The sequence below is a fragment of the Melampsora larici-populina genome (assembly GCF_000204055.1).
Source record: "Melampsora larici-populina 98AG31 unplaced genomic scaffold MELLAscaffold_2, whole genome shotgun sequence".
Lineage (NCBI taxonomy): Eukaryota > Fungi > Basidiomycota > Pucciniomycetes > Pucciniales > Melampsoraceae > Melampsora > Melampsora laricis-populina.
The window spans coordinates 3487013-3505844 of record NW_006768766.1 but is presented as its reverse complement, the minus strand read 5'-3'; the positions used below and the strand labels follow the sequence as shown (position 1 = coordinate 3505844).

The following is an 18832-nucleotide window of genomic DNA, read 5'->3' as shown; positions in this document are numbered from 1 at the left end:
TTGAACTTCAAAAGTAAGAAGAATTTGATAGATTATCAATTGGAATGATTCAATTTTTTGCACATTGAAGTTCAAGTATTCCATGTGATGCATAACCTGTTGCACCTGTTACTAAGATGTAAGGTAATTGATTCCTTTTGGTAATTAATCATTTGTTGTCTGATCAGGATTTAACCTCAATGAAGGTGGGGTTGATTGTGGAGAGATAAGCCTTTCTTCAGTATATAACAAGTACTTCTAAACCTATAGATTCAGGATACTAGGTGAGGTTGGTAATTGGAACTCCTCTCTCTTGTTTTTCTTGTTTTTGAAGAGACAACATATAACAAAGTAAAAGCTCAAGATGCAGAAATGTGCTCTTCAGCTTGATAGGTTTTACTATGAAGATATCTGTGAGGATCACACAGAGAGGTTAGTCAAATGATCCTGAATTAATCCCAACAAATTTTGAGCTACAATAATTCAAAACATCCATGCAGGAAAGGATATAGGTGCATATATGAGCTCAATATAACTCACCATTTGAAATATTTGCCGGAGAGAATGCTTTACGCTGTCTGGAAAACATTTGAGACAGGGGAATAATTAATCAATTTATTTGTCATCCTATCATCACACTTAGATGGGAGAAAAGGAAACAAATGAAGCAGTATCCCTCACAATTGAATGGACCCTTCATGATAAAGTCTTCAATATGATTTACTGGTATATAAATTACATTCAGTTGATTTATTAAGGAAATTTGATTTTCTTGCTTCAAGTCATTTTTCAAGGTTTGGAATTATGTGTTATCTACAAAATCCTTGATCAAGTCATCAACCAACAAAAGCCTGATGGAAGAAAAGTCAAAAAATAAATGAGTTTGAAAAGGACAAAGACACAAAGTCAACAACTACCAGTCAGATAAACAGGAGTTTTGGATATGAAATAGAGGAATGTAAGAAACTGTTTTGGGAGTTTTTCAATTGATGTGAAACAAATGAATATAGGTAATTGTATCAATGCAATGAAAATCATGCCAATCCTGTGCTTTTTGAAGAAAGTGCAATGATATTTAAATGTCAGCCATTTTATGCAAAAGCTTGTTTGCTGACAGGGTCAACAATCTGCTTTTGGTTTAGATTGGTTTAAAAACCATAGTCATCTTCTAAAAAATTCACTTTGAGATATACTGTGTCACAAAAAGCTTTATGTTACAGGTTTTTTATGAATCCCAAGGACCGCTAGATTTGGACGACAAATTCAATGTGTTAGGACTACGTACAATTATTCACACATATACATACATAAACCAAAAGTGCCTTTGATTCTTTGATGACGGATTCAAGCCAATGAATCTTCTAGTCCTCATTCACATGGATCAGTTTAAGTGTCTCCTTGCAAACCATAATTCTACGAGCGTAATGATATTGGCAGAAGAAAGTTCAACTCTGGATTTCCAATTTTCTTTCCAAGAAATCTACCAACAGAAAACCATCTTGCTGAACTTGTCCTTTCCGGGTTTTTTTTCCTTTTTAGCTTCTCCTGTTTATATTCCATAGGCTACTAATTTTTTATTTCAAGAAGTGCAATCTATGAATTCAGTAGTCAATAAGTCATCAAAAAATCCACTTTGTTAGTGTGCATCTACTTTGTCTTTTGAGTATTGATTGCTTTTACAATTTCTTGTTTTGTAGCTTAAAGTGGCAGTGGAAATTCAGTATGTGGAGATATGGTAATTTGATGTAAGACAAAAGAAGAAAAAAAGATGTCGTTTGTGTGTGTTACTTCATTAGTTTTGAATTTCCTTCATTTATAATCTTTCTATCTCTATTGTTCTTGCTAATTCAATTGAAAGTCGCCATGTTATTCTTTGTCAAATCAATTGAGGAATCATCGGTGTTTGTGTGAGCTGACAGGTCTTTGAATCTAGATACAGCTGTGGATACCTCTGTTGTAATCAATGGATCTGGGAAGGTGGAGATAGGAAATGATGTGATCGGAAGGATGAAACTTGTTGGAGACTTGCTTTCGAGACCAAAGCTTCGGAGACTGGGTCCGACAGTAGGTTCAAAGTCTTTCATTGATGTTTGGGAGTCTCTTGTTATCATAGAAAATGGCCTGGAGGGCATGAAACGCTGGGGAGGCTGATGATGGTAGTATGGTGTTTCCCCTGCGACCTTCTTCCGCTTCTTGAGACTGACCGTAGGGCACGCGGGGGTATGTCGAGAGTAATCACATCTGCGTTTCTGTGAAGAGGAGGGTTCAGAACACAAGGAAGTAGAAAACGATGTGGTGCTGTCTTGGGGCTGAAACCAAGGGGTCTGGGTGTGTACTCCATGGCCAAAACTATCCTTGAATGTTCCAGCTTCTATTTCTTTAAGACAACATGTCGATGAACAGAATGTCGTGATATTTAAAATTAAATGATCAGACTTACCAGAAAGCTCTCTTGATATTTCAATGGTCAATGTATTGAAGGCTGAATTTAAAGCGGTAGTCATCGGCATCAAATTTGATAGTTCGTTGAGTCTCTGCTTCAAGTATTCCAGGCCCTGTCGGTAAGGTTCACAGATAAATCCAGTCACTGTCATGGAGGCAATTTTTATCAATATCATACACTGGCAATCTATTTTATCCAATTACAGTGTCTGAACAGGTCGTACCCGGTTTTGGAAAAGCTGCTGCCGAGAAATCCTGCTGATCATTGTTCCAGGTATCTAATTCAGAGTCTTCAAGAGGCCTTGATTTTTTGCTGGTTGTGTTTTCGAGTAATCCCGGTTTCAAGAGTCTGTGTGATTTGGTGAGCATTGATTTCCGGGAGGAAGGCGTATCTTGCAAGGACATTCTTTTGCAGCGTGAAAGAGAGTAACAAGATCTCTAAAGTATGGAAGATACAATCGAGAGTTTAAAGAAGGAAAGGGCAGTCAGGAAAGATACTGTAGAGCAGGAAGTATTTCAGATTTAAGTAGCCCGATCATAAAGGAAGACAACTGCCCTTTGTACTTGATAAAGCCATTGTAATCATTGATAGACATTGATATGATCTATAGTCGGACTAGCTGTGTAAGTGAGAGTACACCCCTATGAATCTCAGATCAATTCTCATAATCCCTTTAACCTATTGCGGTGATATAGGATCCCAAATCAATCATGTTCATCACCGCAGGTGAACTCTGCTCCAGCCTCCAACATATCATACTTTGGCGGCTTACGAGAATTATAGGGCAAGTGCTCAACCCTTTTGAAGCTTCCTTGCTTCAGGTATCTTATTGTGTATCTGAGCTGAAACTCACAATACACAAACTTATAGTCATACGGGCTGGCGATCTTCTTCTCCTTTGCTTCAATTTAAAATAACCTAATAATCATCCTAAAATCTTAAGGACAGTCATGCCCCAGTGGGATTGATCTTGGCCACTTTCTACATAGGTGTTCTCAGGACTTTGAGCCAAGGCTTTGACAGCATCAGGCTCAACACCGTCATCTGCTAAAAGTACCCAGTCAATCGCAGAAGGCTCAGCATCACCAGGAGGGCCCGGCTGAGATTATGAACAAAAGTGGAAGTCAGTGCATAGAGACTGGAAGTGGTGATACTTGGAAATCCGATCTAAGAATCATGATCAACAAACGTGGGGCAGAACTCGCATGAAAAATCAAGGTAAGATATTCATCGTAGATCTCAGCCGGTACCTTTTCCATCAAGTCAGGCTGAATAGGACATAGCACGCAAAAAAGTCATTACCAAAGGTAAAGGTCCAATACCAAGTTGACAGAAGACAAAAACAGAACATTTCTACTTACAGCGGCTAGCTCGGAAGCTTGAATTGAGTTGTGGCAATATAGCAATTTCAACGGTGACATGATGACCCTTCTCTTGAAGTACAAGAGATAAGTGTTGAGATAAACTATTGTGGGCCGTGTATATAAGGAGTATCTTCATAGCAAGTAATGATTGTTCAGGCATGTTTGTTGTTTAGAAAAGAACAAGAGATAAAAATGCGAGAAGAGCAGAGACAATGCAGGAGGAAAGAGTAAAACACGCATTTCCAAAAGGTGTGAAATGATTGAGGATAAAGGTTGTATCAGTTGGCCTCTTGACTCAAGATGATCTGATTGAAAGTAGGGTGATGATAGGTATGTGGTATGAAGAAGTTTGAGATGCTGGAGAGATAAAAGGCGGATTGAGACACAGTAAAACACACAAAATTTGATTGAAGAAAAAAAATCAACTTGCTGGATCGCTTCAAGGTTGAATACCCTTTGATTATTCAGAAGGAACTCCTTTTCAAAATTCGATCCTGCTCCCCTTGGAGCCATAAATGTAGATCTCTGACCTGAAACTTTCTTGGCACTTTTTCGATCATGACCCAGGTCCTTTATCTTTCATTCTAATCTCATGTTGTTTGTACTTATGATGTAATTGAACGAAGTAATTTTTGGTGGACATGGAATAATTATTGAAGGAACCCACCAGATTACAACATAATCTTCCATCCTTTGCTCTCCCCACCTGGTCACAGTCTATTTTTTGCCGCGGTCCTCGAGTGATGTTCCAGCTTGATCTTGCTTTTGTGTTACAGCCATACATTGATGTGCGTAGTTTTACTGATGGGTTAACTGTCCTTCCATTTGGCTATAAATGTCTTCAGAGCCAATCATTCAATTCTACCATCTTGTTGATCAAGCCTTTAATTTCGCCGTGTTTTACTATTGCTCATTTTTACTTTTCTCAACTTTCTCGATCAACTGTTTGTCTAATTTCAGATCTGTCAGCTTGTCGATCAAGCATTTACTTTTCTTGTGTAATTTCGATTCCAACATCTTGTTGATCAAGCCTTTACTTTTACTACATTTCAGTGTTGCTTTCTTGTCACCCTACTGCTCGGTTTTTTTGTTCTCCACTTTCTCCATCAACTGCTTGGCGGATTTCAATTCTGCCATATCATCAATCAAGCCGTCACTTTTACTGCATATCTGTCAGTTTCAACATCCACCCTACTGCTTGTTTCTTATTTTCTCAACTTTTTCCATTGACTGCTTGTTTATATTTTTAGGGTTTTTTTTCTCCACCTCACACACTTCTAACTTGGAAGTTCATAGATAAACCCTACGACGTCTTTCCATCTGTATTTCCTTGATATACTCATCTAAAGGACAGGTCAAGGCTTTCAACGGTCAGTGCAGAGTATCACTACTAACTCTACTTCAATCTTTGTTGGAGCTGAATGAATTGTTGGTTGATTTTGATGGGAAATCACAGTGTACAGAGACCACTTCGTACATACTATACCCTTGTCATGTCTCTTCGACTACATATGAACACCACTACAATCACACTGCGGCCTAGAAGAAAAGTTGCTCGAAGACGTGCTCAATCTGGAAATCCACAAAGACCAACAAACCCACAAAGGCGCGGAGCAAGAAATATACAACAGCCTCAACCCAATAGGGCACCACTACCATCAGTAAACGATGATCCCATCTTTTGGAAAAAAATAGATAACTTGCCTCCAAATCTTCGTATATATCTCAATCCTGACTTCAACATCCAATCACTCACTTCTTACAACCTCCGGCAACTCATCTGGCACTTTAAACCAGACAAACAAATCATATGTCGTACTTTGAAAGCAAAACTGCTTGTTATGTTTGAAACACATGTGGCACAGCCTTATGGGGCGTATTATGGTATTTGATATTCTGCAAAGCTATCTCTCTCTTCTTGTTTGTCTCCATTACTTTTCTTCTGTACATATTCTCATAAATAGCGCTTACATATATAGTTCAAATGGGTTAAGACATTACACATGTAGATTGACAGTACATGTTATGTATGCATACTTAGACACTATGTACTTATCAAGTTTTCAGGTTGTTTTGGTGAATCTCCAATTACTCCGCCTGGATCATCCCCACTTGGATCGCAGTATATGCTATGTTAAATACCAAAGTAAATTGAACACCACAAGTCCAAGTTTTTCAATCAGAGAGAATGATTCTTGCCTCAAATTCCCACCTTTGAGTTTTAATTGTCCAAGAGTAGCAAAATGAACTATTTCTGTACACCTTAATTTACTATAACCATAATGCAACATAACCCTTATTGGTTCACTTAAACAGTCAGATTGTCTGAAAACTTGAGGATTGGACCTTTACCATAAAGAGCAGAAGTAGATGCAAAGATTCTAGATTGGAATGATTGGAATTTCAGTAAATCTATTGATGTTTCTGTTCCAATCACATTAGTTTGATCATAATTTTCAAGTCCCAAATATGAATTTGAAACTGATTGCAACTTTGAACTATAATATTTTGATTGGAATTTACATGGTTTTAATTGTGATTTTTATTATCATTCTAGGAATTGATTTATTTCTATAAGATTCCAATAAATTTAATCATGAAGTTTGATTTATTAAAGTAATTTGATGAAATCTCAACAACTTAAAGTGTTCTTTACATGAAATTTGACTTTTTAAAATTGAAGATAAAGAAGAATTTGATCAATTACCAATTGCAATGATTTGATATTTCTTGTACATAAAATCATTACATACATGTGATCCAACATAACCTGCTTCACCTGCCAAGATGAATCTTAGTTGATTTCTTCCTGTGCTTTGTTTTTTAATTGAGATTGATCTTGGTATCTTTTGATTTAATTGACATTATATGTTTCATTTTTTGTTCTACTACATGTCATCATGCGTGTATATACATAGTGTATATATCTCATACTTTCATTTGTTGTGATTCATTCTGTCCCATATTCATATGTTGTATATGCATCTCTTGTCTTGTTTATATTTTCTCTCAATTTTCTTTGTCAAGAGTAGTGATTCATAGATGATGATGCTAATACCTTGGGAAGCAAAATATTCATCTCACATCACAAGCCGGAATCGTATAATACAAACAACGAGTTGATTTGTCACAGTCAGGCAGCACAAAAAACACACTCTTGATTCTGATAGTCTTAAGTGATCATACCTTTCTAGACACATCCCGGGTTCTTTCACAGATCAAATCATTGTCAGAAATAGGGCGAATTCTATGAGCTGGAAGGTTAATCCCATGGTAATACATAATCAGCTTTTTAGATGCATGTCTGATTTTATGAAAACTAGTATTTTGAAGATCCATTTTTTGGAGTTTCTAGATATATAAACGGGTATGTCTCATGGGCAAGTCAATATTGATACAATCAAATCTCTGAATCTTCAATTTTTTCATTTTGAAGTGATCTGATCACTCATAATCATCAATCCCAAGGAAATTCCAATAAACCAACAAAAAATGATCTCTAACAAACCATGCACTATTTCTAGAACCAAGATCCAGAATGCCACAGAAGCAAATCTCAAGGGGGATCTAGATACAACTCATCTAGGGGTGAGAGCATATAGAAAACTCTGACCCTCTTTGTCAAAACCATCATGTACATGGATTGAAGTTTTGAAATGTGCAGAAATACAAGTATGTAAATCAAGACATGCTATAAAACATCCTTTAACTACATATATAAGCATATCTTTCAAACATATTTACACTTCATCATTTCTTCAAAGTTCAAAGAAAGAAATCCAGTGCTCTACAGAGATTAATTGAATTGCATGTAAGTAGAAGATAACACGGAATCTGATCTGCATCTACCCACTTCTCTTCAACTTCACGCATGTGGTCTAGCTCCAACTGAGACATCTTGGCCATTTTCCAGTTATTCAACATGGTAATTCAGTTGTTTTCTTATTCTTTATCCATTACTGTATAGCACACTTCTTAAAAAGAAAAGTGTCTCAAGAGACAATGTAGAGAGCGGGAAGCCCAAGGTACCTATTGTAGATTTACAGAATTATTTAGAACTTTATAATACTCCCAAAAGCCAATTTAATTGATTAGAAGGAACATATTCCCGTTTCAACCTGTTTCCACTTAATCAATAAACATGAGTATTAAACAGCTTGACTGCTTTGAGCGTACACCCTTGTTTTGTTTTTTTGATGATAAAGCAAAATCAGATCTACGTTTCACATAACTCTTATCCTCTCTTGTTTTGCTTTTTGAGCTAATATCAAATGTCCATGGATAAAAAAACCATGTATTCTTTTTGAGTCATACGTACTATCATATTTCTTTCAGAATAAGCGGAAAAGAACACAATAAACTAGCATTTCTGTCTCTCTAGTACGTTTTAATAACAAAAACCGAGTGTGACAGGAAGTACTTCACAAACTATGTATCAAGTATTGAGACATAACATACTTACATGAAGGAATACAAGAGGCTTTTCTGGGGTGTGGAGTATGGCATGACATATGATACAAGGTTTGTAGATGTATAGTAGCAAGATATGAAACGTGAACAAGTATGGTTAATCAAGATAAATAAAATGAGTTTGAAAAAACAATTGCAGTAGGATCCTCTTAAGTGTTAAAGTCTACATGAACTGATCTGTACACATATTGGCTTTGGCTTCGGCTTGGCACAGAAGGAGAAGAATTGAAGACAGAAGATGAGATTGATGATGAAGGCGTAAATGGTCCCTCTTCACTGGGGATATCTTGATATACTGAGCCTGATTCATATTTCGAAGAGACTGAGGTGTAAGAGTCATCTTCACTGGTGGTGCCTTGATCTACTGATCCCGAATGGTATGCCAATTGATTTGATGAAGAAGCAGAGGAGTCAGAAGACCATGAGGTATAAGATTCTTGATCACTTGAATTTGTGACATCTTCGTCTAGCACCGAGTATGATCCATACACAGATTGGTTTGATGAAGCAGGAGAGAAGGTCGAAGATAATGAGATATAAGAGTCATCTTCGCTGTTATTTGTAGTATCTTCATCCACCAAGTCCGATTCGTATACAGATTGATTGGGAGAGGAGCTTGAAGACAATGATATATAAGCGTCATGTTCACTTTGACTCGTAGTATCTTCCTCTACCGAGTCTGATTCGTATACAGATTGATTGGGAGAGAAGCTCGGCCGCAATGAAGTATGATAAGAGTCCTGTTCACTTTGGCTTGTAGTGTCTTCCTCTACCGAGTCTGATTTGTATACAGATTGGATTTGAGAGGAGCTTGAAGACATTGAACCATAAGAGCCGTGTTCACTTATGATATGTTCTTCTACCAAGTCCATTTCGTGTACACATTGAATTGATGAAGCAGGAGACTGGTTCAAAGATAACACAGTGTCTTCCTTGCTTGAAATATCTTCATGTCCAGAGCCTGATTTGTCAGAAATAGATTTTTCGAGGAAGAGAGTGAATTTAGTATTGATTTGGCCTTGAGTGGCAATTAGTCACAAAGAATCCTATATACATATACTTGCGTAATCAGAAAATCGCCTCTTCTTTGAGTTCAAAGAAGTTATTTGAGTGTCAACTGGTGTTGAAGGAGTCGAGTCTTGATCTGGATGAAAGCTGTCCAGAACCGCACGTAGTTTCTGGTCCACCAAGTTCAAACATTCGTGACGCAGGTCTACAATAAAGGAATCCAGTTTCGGTGATATGATTGGAGCTTTAGCCAAGGAGCAGATACGGGGCTCGATATGGGCAAAGGCCACCAGGAGGGAGTCTTGATTGATGGTGTTGATCAAAGATTCTTTCAAAGAATCAATCACAATTAAATGTAATCCGTCTATGAAGGGCTTTGGAAGTAACATTTCAGATAGGATATTGATAGTGACTAAGAAGGATGAAAGAGATTCAAGAGATATCAAGTGTGATTTTATATGAAGAGACAATGTTAATGATTTTGAGACTCTGCCCGATCTTACTATCATGACCAGGACTCTGTTGATTTGAATATCCTACTATCATTACTAAAAACTGCCTTGGTATCAAGAAGGTAAAGGTGGTCTTTGTTCCATCTGTTCAATAAAGGCAACACTTGCCTCGGAGGCCTGTGTTACCAAAATTTCAGTACTCTTCCTGCTCTTGACTATCTATACCAAAAACTCTCTCGCTTTCAAGCAAGAGCAGTCTTTGTCACAGTTGTTTGATAAAGGTAATTTTCTTCTCACCATTGAAAATTTACGTGCCTTTGGATAAATGTAAACACTGTGCTGGCTGTTACAACTTACTCTCTTTAGAAAAAAGTATCGTGGTATCAAGAGGGTAAGAGCAGTCTTTGTTTCACTGTTCAACAAAGGTAATTTCCTTCTCGCCGTCAAGAGTTTATGTGACATTGACTCGCCGTGGGAACCCGTGGTGGTGGTACTCTCTTGTATGTAAGGGGGCTGCAGGTACTTCAAAGTTGAGACCTACACAAAATCTAAGTTTGTACTGTACTGTAGAATCTTTGGCTCATCTGAGTTCTCCGCGGGCATGAGAGCAGGTCCGCCCTTGTTTTATGGTAATCTTCTAGATGGACCGTATGAAGCGTCCTATGAGGTGAACACATTAACTGACTATCTCTGTGCCCTTTGACAGGGAAGTAGAGTCGCCCAAATAATGGGTAATGGCTCTACCACTTCAAAAATCATATAATCTATCAGACAAAACCTCTATGTTAAGTTGACCAGCTCTTCTGATTATATATTCTTATCCTGATCTGCTCCTAGTTACTTGCATCTGCGTTTGATTCTTGTCTGACCAGTCTTTTGATGTTCAGTGCATCTTAGTTCTTCATAGCGTAGTTGTCTGAATACACATCCTTCAGAATTATCAAACAGAAAATTCTTGGAACCATTTCCCTAGTCTCAAATTGTTCATGCCTCATTCCTCAACCCATTCGAACTCGTCCACACATTTTTCCACTTGTGAGGAATCTGATGGAGACGAAGGAAATATACAAACTCCTGGACTCGCAGCTCATTCAAGTATGTATACAATTCACTTCATTCATTGTTGGTTAAAAACATCGGTGGTCAAAAACATGTAGCTTACTGTCCTATATGTTTTGATTTTCCCAAAGCACTTCCGGGAGGTCTGCGCAGTCTTGAAGAACTAGATGATATGTATGATTTTGAGATGGATGAGAACTTCAAGTCCCCTGAAGATATGAATGAAACTGCACATATTAATGATGCTGGTGATACGATTATGGAGGAGGATATGATCATGGACGAGCCACCTCTAGCTGGAATGGATATGACACACCATGGTGTGTGTGATTTGTTTTCTTGGACTGATTTCAGTTTTGCCGCAATCAATAGCTGATCTTTGTGTTTATTAAAATTCGTAATAAATATCCCTCTCTACCACCAGACTCTCTCATTGAGAGTGGCTCCAGCTTGGAAGACGTTCAGGCTCAAAAGCCTTCGAAGAGCTTCACTCGTTACAGTCATCGTCAAGGCCCTGCTGATTCCACTGAAGCGTATGAGCAGCAACCACGTATGTCCTGAATTTCTCATAAGACTTGGGTGTAACACCTCATGAAACAATCCATCTTTTATACCAATCTTGATTCAGGGAGGAATCGAGTGACAAATTTGGGGAGGGCAGCACCAAGGTCTCAGCCTTACCCATTAACTGATCTTGGTATGTCATACATACCCTGTGTTGCCCGTTTCTGGAGAGTTGATCTTCCCTCTTACCTCTAGGAAATCGACGCAATGAAAAGAGGCGTGCTTCTGAGATGGTACCAGGCGGAGATGTAGTCTGGAAGCTTTCAGCTATTGATGACACTAGCTCAGTGCTGCAGCTAGCCGCCCCTACCCACCAAGACATTGTCAATACTCATCACCAACCGACTAACCATATGCACAATACGGAAACGAATCAGCCTCCTGAAATGTTGAGTCAGGCTCGGCAGGTTCCGGAGCTCAAAGCACCAATCAATACTTTGTCACAAGGACCATCCCAGCTATACGAGAATATGAACTTAGGGAAGGTGCAAGATCAAAGTTTGAATAGTGATTTGGACTCAGTTAATGGAGAAGCCTCCAGTAAATTTTCCTTTTATTACCTTACGATTTCATACTGTACTCCTCCAGTTCCTGATCACACGTTTTGTTTCCTAGGTCCTATAAGCGAATCAGAAGGTACCATTTTCGCCCAACCTGTCACGCATGCCAATTCAAGTGTTCATCATAATCACCTCCAGACACCATCAAATCCTGGTTTGGTCCACTCGGAGGGTAAGCATCGGCTCATCATAAAAAACTGCAGACTATGCCTTGATAGGCGTATTGGAACTGACAGGAAACTTTCAGGAAAATGGGACTTTGTTCCAGTCCAAAATTTGAAGCGCCGACGATCCCGGTCCCCAAGAGACCACTTATCCTTGAGGCGCTTGCATTCACCACAGTGTTCTTGTCAATCTTTTGAATCTCCGGTACCCTATCAAAAACGCTATAATTCATCAGCGCTCAATCAACACTCTACCCAACAAGCCGAATCACTCCAATCCTTTGTTGATACTAGGCAGCATAAACCTCAGGATCCCCCACACTTCACGGGTACTCCAGGTGAGTTACATGTACCTTTCATACGTTTCACAATTTCTTCATGCCTTTGACTGCTTACACATCCGACTTGATTTCAGAAAATCATAGTTCGGTTCGTTTTTCCCAAGCCAGAAAAGGTTTGAGAGAGGCACAAAGTCGTACTTGGAAGGACCCAAGCCTTGGTAATCCTTTTTTGTCCTCTTTACAAAGTACTGTCGTTAATGTGCAACTTCCAATATGTAGGAGACAGGTATCCAACACCCAAAGATCATGACCGGAGTACGAGTCTTCGTACTATGATCCTTTCAAAAGCTCCACCTATTCCATCTGGCTTCCACCACTCCGACAGCAAGAATATTTCATCACTGTCACCCACTCCAGTTGGTTCATCAAACCAGCTACCACAGCTCTTTCGTAGTGAGGATGAAATACAGCTTACATCATCGACCACCCCTATCTCTCACCTAAAAGTACCATCACGGCTTTTTGACACGGAAGGAAATAGGACTATATCAAATCGCCAGTCCAGACAAGTGTTCAGACCAACTATTTCGGAACGTAGAGAACCATTTCTTGGAACTTCCAGATCCTCTTATCCCGCTGCTCCTGCGCCAATAGACTTATCTTGTCCTAGGTCTTCAAGAGAGGCATCCTATCACCAGACTACACCAGCAGAACCCCCTTTAAGTTCTCACAAATCATCAGAGCGTAGAACACCTATTGCCGGGCCCTCAAGAGGTCCATTTCCACCTGCCCCTTTGACAATGGATCATTCTTCCATGATGGACATATCTCCCTCATCAGGTCAGTTGTGTAGCTGGATCAAGACCAAATTCTTCAAATTCTAGTCCTAGAATATCGTCTTTATTAACAATCTACCACCTTATATACACATCCCTTCAGTGAGTCGGCCATCCCAACTCCCCATCACAGATATTATAAGCTCTCGGCAAACTGGAAGCAAGAAGATCACATCGCATCGCCAAACCAGACCACCCTTGACAGCATCACATGAATATCAATCCAAGAAACGTATGAAACATATATTGCGGGGCTCAAGCACTCGGGATTCATGGGTCCCCTCACCAATGGATATATCTCCTTCTTCGGGTGGGTTTTTTTGTCAAATCATTGTTACATCCTATGCAAAGCTCTTCATTCATCCAGTTTCTTTTTCTCAGCTGCTTTCAAACAGTCGGATTCAGAATCAAATCTCAATTCTGTCACCTTGGGATCCAGTTCATTGCCCTCGGATCAACACTTAGACCAACACTCAGACTCACACTCAGGGTCAGACTCGGACCCACACTCGGAACCAGACTCGGATTCACACTCAGATCAGGGTGTTGATTCAAATGATCCGGATTCGGATTCGGATTTGGAGGATTCAGATTCAGAGCGTTTGGATTCAGAGGCTTTGGATGACGATCTAGATCCATCAGATAAGATCAAGTTCAAGAACAAGCGTGCTGCACGTCGGGCCAAAAAAACCAAGCAAACCAAGCAACGACATGAAGACTCTAACTTGGAGAAGCTTGCCATGGCACCTGATGTCCCTGACCAATATGAGGCGATCAGCATTGCAATTCAGGATTTTGTGAAACTTTTACTTGGAATTAGACGCAAAAATTCGAACGACTCAGAGAACGACGATTTCCCTACTGCCCCGACCAAGGCTGAATTCGACGCTTGGGACCGGCGAAGAACAGATAGACGAGCTCTGATCGACAAATACATTGAGCGAGTTGCCAAGCGCTATGATCGTAGTAAGCCAAACGCCGGTGAAAAGGAAATGGCACTTGTCCGCAAAGATGCAGCTGAAAAAGCTATTTCTGTGATTAAACCTGCTAAATTCATCTCGCGTATCAATCGTAAAGATCCTGGTGTTAAATATTCAATCCGAGAGGGCGCCTCTTGTGAAGCTGCATTGGCTATGTCTGGGTTCAAGCGATGTGCGCCTGACTGGGGGGGTCACTTCAACTCTGCTTGGAATGAAGCTCTGTTTGTGGTCATTGCTCAAGAATGGCAGAAATGTTATGACCGTGGTGGGACTTCACGCTATACAATAAAATCAGATCATGTTACAGCAGAAAATGTGTTACTCATCCTCCAACGCTGGTTTGAAAACAAGAAACGCCAATACACATCACATATCCGAACAGAAGCACAGCTCGAGGTGGACCCGAATCTCAAACGTGCACGGGATGCGAAAAAGATGCTTTTGAAGGAAAAAGCTGATCGAAAAAGATCGCGAGAGCGGGTTAGTCACTCATCTACTTCTTACATCCTCTGCTGATCCACACACTCCAGAACTCACGGGGGCTGAGGTTTGGGTTTTGTCCGTGTGTCAGGTTCGTGACCTTCGAACTGCAGTCATGGCAAGGCACTTTTCCAAGACGCGGGATCTGCATCGCACTGCCAGCATTAAATAGGTTCCCTGGTTGGAACATGACCTAGGCTGGGAATATCATTGAGAGAAGAATGGAGAATCAAATCATCTTGCACTGCACATCTGAGCCATAAAGCATACACTACATATGTGCAAACATCTGAGTAAATCCTTAGCTATCAGCTACATACAGGTCCGCTCAGTTATCTGCTCATCTAGATAAGAAAATCATGTGTAATACATGCTGTAACTTTGTTCAGATTGAGACGCACATTTCAAAATATTGACTACATATATCACAATGGCTACTCAGGAAATATTCATGGAACTGTGTAACAGTAGCAGAATGGGAATCTGATCACTAGGACCTGTATTCCCATCTGGGAACCTCTTTAATGCTGGCAGTGTCGCTTGATAACTGAACTTTCAGTCCATTCAGAAGACGAAGTGGACGACTCTGGACAAATATATCGGAAGAAATTACCTTGGAGGTCTTCTGCCTTCACTGCCTTCATCGATGAGCTTGATGCGCTGAGTCCGTTGATACATCTTGAACGTCGCGCTTTCGCTGAAAAGGCACTATCTCGTGGCCCACGTCGGGAAATGGGAAACCACGAAAAGAAGTCATCTTATCCTCCTAAGAAGTTTCCAAAATCTCTGATAAGCCAATCCTATCTCAAAAACATCATCACCAAGGCTGAGCAAAAGGAACTTAATCTGTCAAGCAAATCTTTTGAACTACACGCCTTAGTGAAGAAGGCAAAGAAGCTCCAGTAATCAGATGTACATGACTATAGATATTATTGGCGGGTTTCAATTTTTTGTGTATATATCTTTTTCACTTTTCCATTCAACGTACATAGGTTTCTTGAACTACATAGGTTTCTTGAACTGTGTCTAGTTTTTTTAGTTTTCTCCCTTTTTTATGTATATATCTTTTTTACTTTTCCATTCAATGTACATTGATTTCTTGCACTGTGTCTAGTTTTCTTGAGTTTTCTCCCTACCACCACGTGATCATCGCGGTGGCTGAATGATTGATATTAGATTTGACAACTGAAACTGATAAGTGCAAACGTGAAATCTAGAAACTAACCTCAGTGGTGCTGGTAACAGAAAAGAAACAGATGATGATGAAATTGGGACCTGAAACTAAACATGATATCATGCTGAGAGACACGGTCTGGGAGGGAGGTCAACGTGCTGAGGTTCTCTTATCTTTTATCTTCAAATGAACAACTGTTGTAAAAAAATTGCCCCCCTAGTATATCCTTTCTCTATTCAAATCAAACAACCAATCTAATCTTGACCTACATCATTTAGAAACTCATTAACTCAAATTATACAAAAATTTACATAAAAATAAAAAGAATTAGAGAAAAAAAATCAAAAATCCTTACATTAAATTTAACGCTTAATCAGAAAATAAGAATTATAAAATATAAATAAAAAACTATGAAGGTAAAAAAAACTTTGAAACCAGTATTCTAGAAACAACTTTGGGAAGGCGGGCGGGTGACTAAAACTTTGCATAGGGAAGAAGATGATAATTTTGATATCTATGATTAGATGATGAAACCCAAAGTTGATTTCTAAGTGGGACTTTGACACTGTTCATGCCTTCGGACTGATATTAACTCTTTACTGTCTTGACCCTCAATCTGTTGGGGTAATGTGAAATCATTTTTGTTGTTGAGCACTTCCAGTTCAAAGAACGTTCAATTTGACTCTTTTGCCTTGTTAGTCATCACTGATCGAATTACACCATGGGATCTACCTCTTGGAGCAAATAGCTTGAATGTTACAAACAAATAAACAAGTTGTTTCTCTGGACCACTTTGTTTTGTCAATTAGTATGATTTAGAGAGATGAGGTCATAAGGTTTATGAATCTCATTCCAAATTATAGGTTCCTCTTCAGCAACCCGGAGTGTAGGGAATGGCAGGTATGCTATATATGTAGTCAAGAGTAGAAACCGCTTGAGTGTGTGTCTTTCGTCGAATTTCTTTCTCATACGACTAAAGCTGGAAGTAAATTTGAACAATTTCACATGAAGTCAAAAACTATACACAAAAATAAGGAGGAGAAAAGTATCAAATATAAAATTTGTTCAAGCCAGAAATATGATATAAGATGTGGCTATTTGCCTGAAATTCCAATCAATTGAGCAATTGTACTGCACAAGATATTTGATGCTTTAAAGTATTGTGGCGTAGGGGTTCTTTGATTGACATCCAAGCCTATGATTGTAATCAAAGCTGCTTGTGCGCTGTTGATCCAATCAAGCGTAAGTGACAATCATATCAACTTTGGGCTTTGCTCAGCCAAGAAACACGGTGGAAGATGTGGTTCTTCCTCAAAGATTTCCATCAGTTGAGCAATTGCCTTCCACAAGATGTTTGAAGCTTCAGAGTATTGTGATGGAGGGGTTTGTTCATTCGCCTCCAAACCTAGGATCAATTAAATCAAAGCTACTTGTGAGACCTTACTCAAATCAAGCATAAGTGTATGGTTTGAAAGCGACAAACCAAATATATCAACTATGATGCGAAAATGATAGTCTACCAAAATTTTATTGACATTTTTGTACCTGCACTCGCAAATATGAAGCGGTTTGCTATCAATTGACATTGAAGAAGAGCTGGCATTCTCGTATTTTTCACCCAACCCCAAAAAATAGTCTGTGAGTTATTGGAGTGATTCAGTGTAAGCCATTATTTTGAGCTTGAAATAAACAACAAAATGGCTCAACTGGTTGAATTGTGTTCCTCTGATGACTCCATCTTGACCCTCTTGCGAACTACCAATTTGGGAAACCCATGTATCATTTTTTCAGCTTGGATCGTGTATAACAAGCGATGATATCCATGCTAACCTGGAACAGTGTCATCTAGATTCTCTTCAGCACACCGTTTGTTGAGATTTAGATATTGTATGTACAGAATATTAGTCATCACTTCCTGGTCCAATCCATAATCCTCAGGCTCTGGTAGCTCGTGGTCTGTAAGATCCCTTGATGTTAGCTTCAATTGTCCAAAGGGAAGCGACTGCCTGTACAGTGAAGTGATGTCACACACCTAAGGTAAGACCGGCCAAAAATTCTGAAGTTTGATTCTCATGGTCAATATGATATTGTTCACTATCTGTGGCGTCTATATTGCCTGATTTTAGATTTAAAAATTAAAGTAGATGGAAAAAATTGAAAAAGATCAAAGCCAAAATAAATGACTTTCAGTTTAATTGAGTACTAACCTGATATGGTTGGCTCATTGACAGGTTGATTTTGGAGATCCGGATCCTGGATGATGGTAGAAGTCAATACAGTGCTGATCAATTCCTGGTCCGATCCGGATCCCTCTGGAAACTCGTGGTCTAAATCAACCATGGAGTCAACTTCAATTGTCTTAGAGGAAGGGGCTGTGGTGAGGTGATTTCACAGACCTAAAAAAACACCATTCACGGATTCTGGAGTTTTTTTTTTTGAGAATGTTTTGGTCACTCTGAGTGGCATTCACGTTGACTAACTGTAGATATGAGTAGACGAACAAAGAAAAGTTCAAAGACAAAACAAATGACTCCAAGTTTAGTTGAGTACTAACCTGATATTATTGACTCCAGGGTTCTATAGATAGAGTGCTTTTGGAGATTTGTATCTTGCATGGCCGTAGGAGTGATTGATTCTTGGTCTGTATTTTGTTGATTATCGTTGATCTTTCGAGAAAAAAATTTGGTAACTTGAACGGAAAAGTTGCCACAATAAAGTCAGTCAAAAGACATGTATTGATTAAATAGTTCAGCTCACCACAACGTTTGCTGATCAATGTTACATCATTGTGTATGCTCTTCAACCGGTTCAGGCAGCGCTCTGTTTTCAGTGACTTCATTTTGATCTTGTATGAAGGATTCTGTGCAAGAACAGATACCCTGGGTGGACTTTAGATTCTAGATGATTCAAAAGTAGTGGCTGAGGAGCACGGAGGTTGGGGATTTATTGATAGAGTGGCACATGAAGAACATCTGAAAGTTTTTGACAAGAGTAGTTTCAACAAAACAGAACAAGAAG

The 18832-nt window shown here is 39.2% G+C and overlaps 5 protein-coding genes across 5 annotated transcripts; 1 reads left to right on the top strand and 4 right to left on the bottom strand.

The window, feature by feature from the left end:
* Positions 1 to 1826: 1826 nt before the first annotated feature.
* MELLADRAFT_59322 (uncharacterized protein) lies at positions 1827 to 2826 on the bottom strand (the record flags this gene model as incomplete). The annotated part of the gene is made up of 3 exons (XM_007404421.1): positions 1827 to 2356; positions 2420 to 2608; positions 2646 to 2826. The coding sequence occupies 3 exons, from the start codon at positions 2824 to 2826 to the stop codon at positions 1827 to 1829; spliced, it is 900 nt and encodes a 299-aa protein (XP_007404483.1).
* Positions 2827 to 3347: 521 nt separating this feature from the next.
* On the bottom strand, positions 3348 to 3843 carry MELLADRAFT_59321 (uncharacterized protein; the record flags this gene model as incomplete). Its single annotated transcript, XM_007404420.1, has 3 exons — positions 3348 to 3521; positions 3577 to 3690; positions 3784 to 3843. 3 exons carry the CDS (start codon positions 3841 to 3843, stop codon positions 3348 to 3350), a joined length of 348 nt encoding a protein of 115 aa, XP_007404482.1.
* A 4562-nt stretch (positions 3844 to 8405) lies between these two features.
* Positions 8406 to 9653, bottom strand: MELLADRAFT_102061 (uncharacterized protein; the record flags this gene model as incomplete). Its single annotated transcript, XM_007404419.1, has 2 exons — positions 8406 to 9217; positions 9317 to 9653. 2 exons carry the CDS (start codon positions 9651 to 9653, stop codon positions 8406 to 8408), a joined length of 1149 nt encoding a protein of 382 aa, XP_007404481.1.
* A 1294-nt stretch (positions 9654 to 10947) lies between these two features.
* Positions 10948 to 13251, top strand: MELLADRAFT_102060 (uncharacterized protein; the record flags this gene model as incomplete). The annotated part of the gene is made up of 6 exons (XM_007404498.1): positions 10948 to 11097; positions 11148 to 11325; positions 11535 to 12071; positions 12300 to 12401; positions 12591 to 13184; positions 13229 to 13251. The coding sequence occupies 6 exons, from the start codon at positions 10948 to 10950 to the stop codon at positions 13249 to 13251; spliced, it is 1584 nt and encodes a 527-aa protein (XP_007404560.1).
* A 3657-nt stretch (positions 13252 to 16908) lies between these two features.
* Positions 16909 to 18653, bottom strand: MELLADRAFT_102059 (uncharacterized protein; the record flags this gene model as incomplete). Its single annotated transcript, XM_007404418.1, has 7 exons — positions 16909 to 17038; positions 17078 to 17219; positions 17645 to 17770; positions 17847 to 17930; positions 18022 to 18141; positions 18369 to 18503; positions 18572 to 18653. The coding sequence occupies 7 exons, from the start codon at positions 18651 to 18653 to the stop codon at positions 16909 to 16911; spliced, it is 819 nt and encodes a 272-aa protein (XP_007404480.1).
* Between the last annotated feature and the right edge of the window lie 179 nt (positions 18654 to 18832).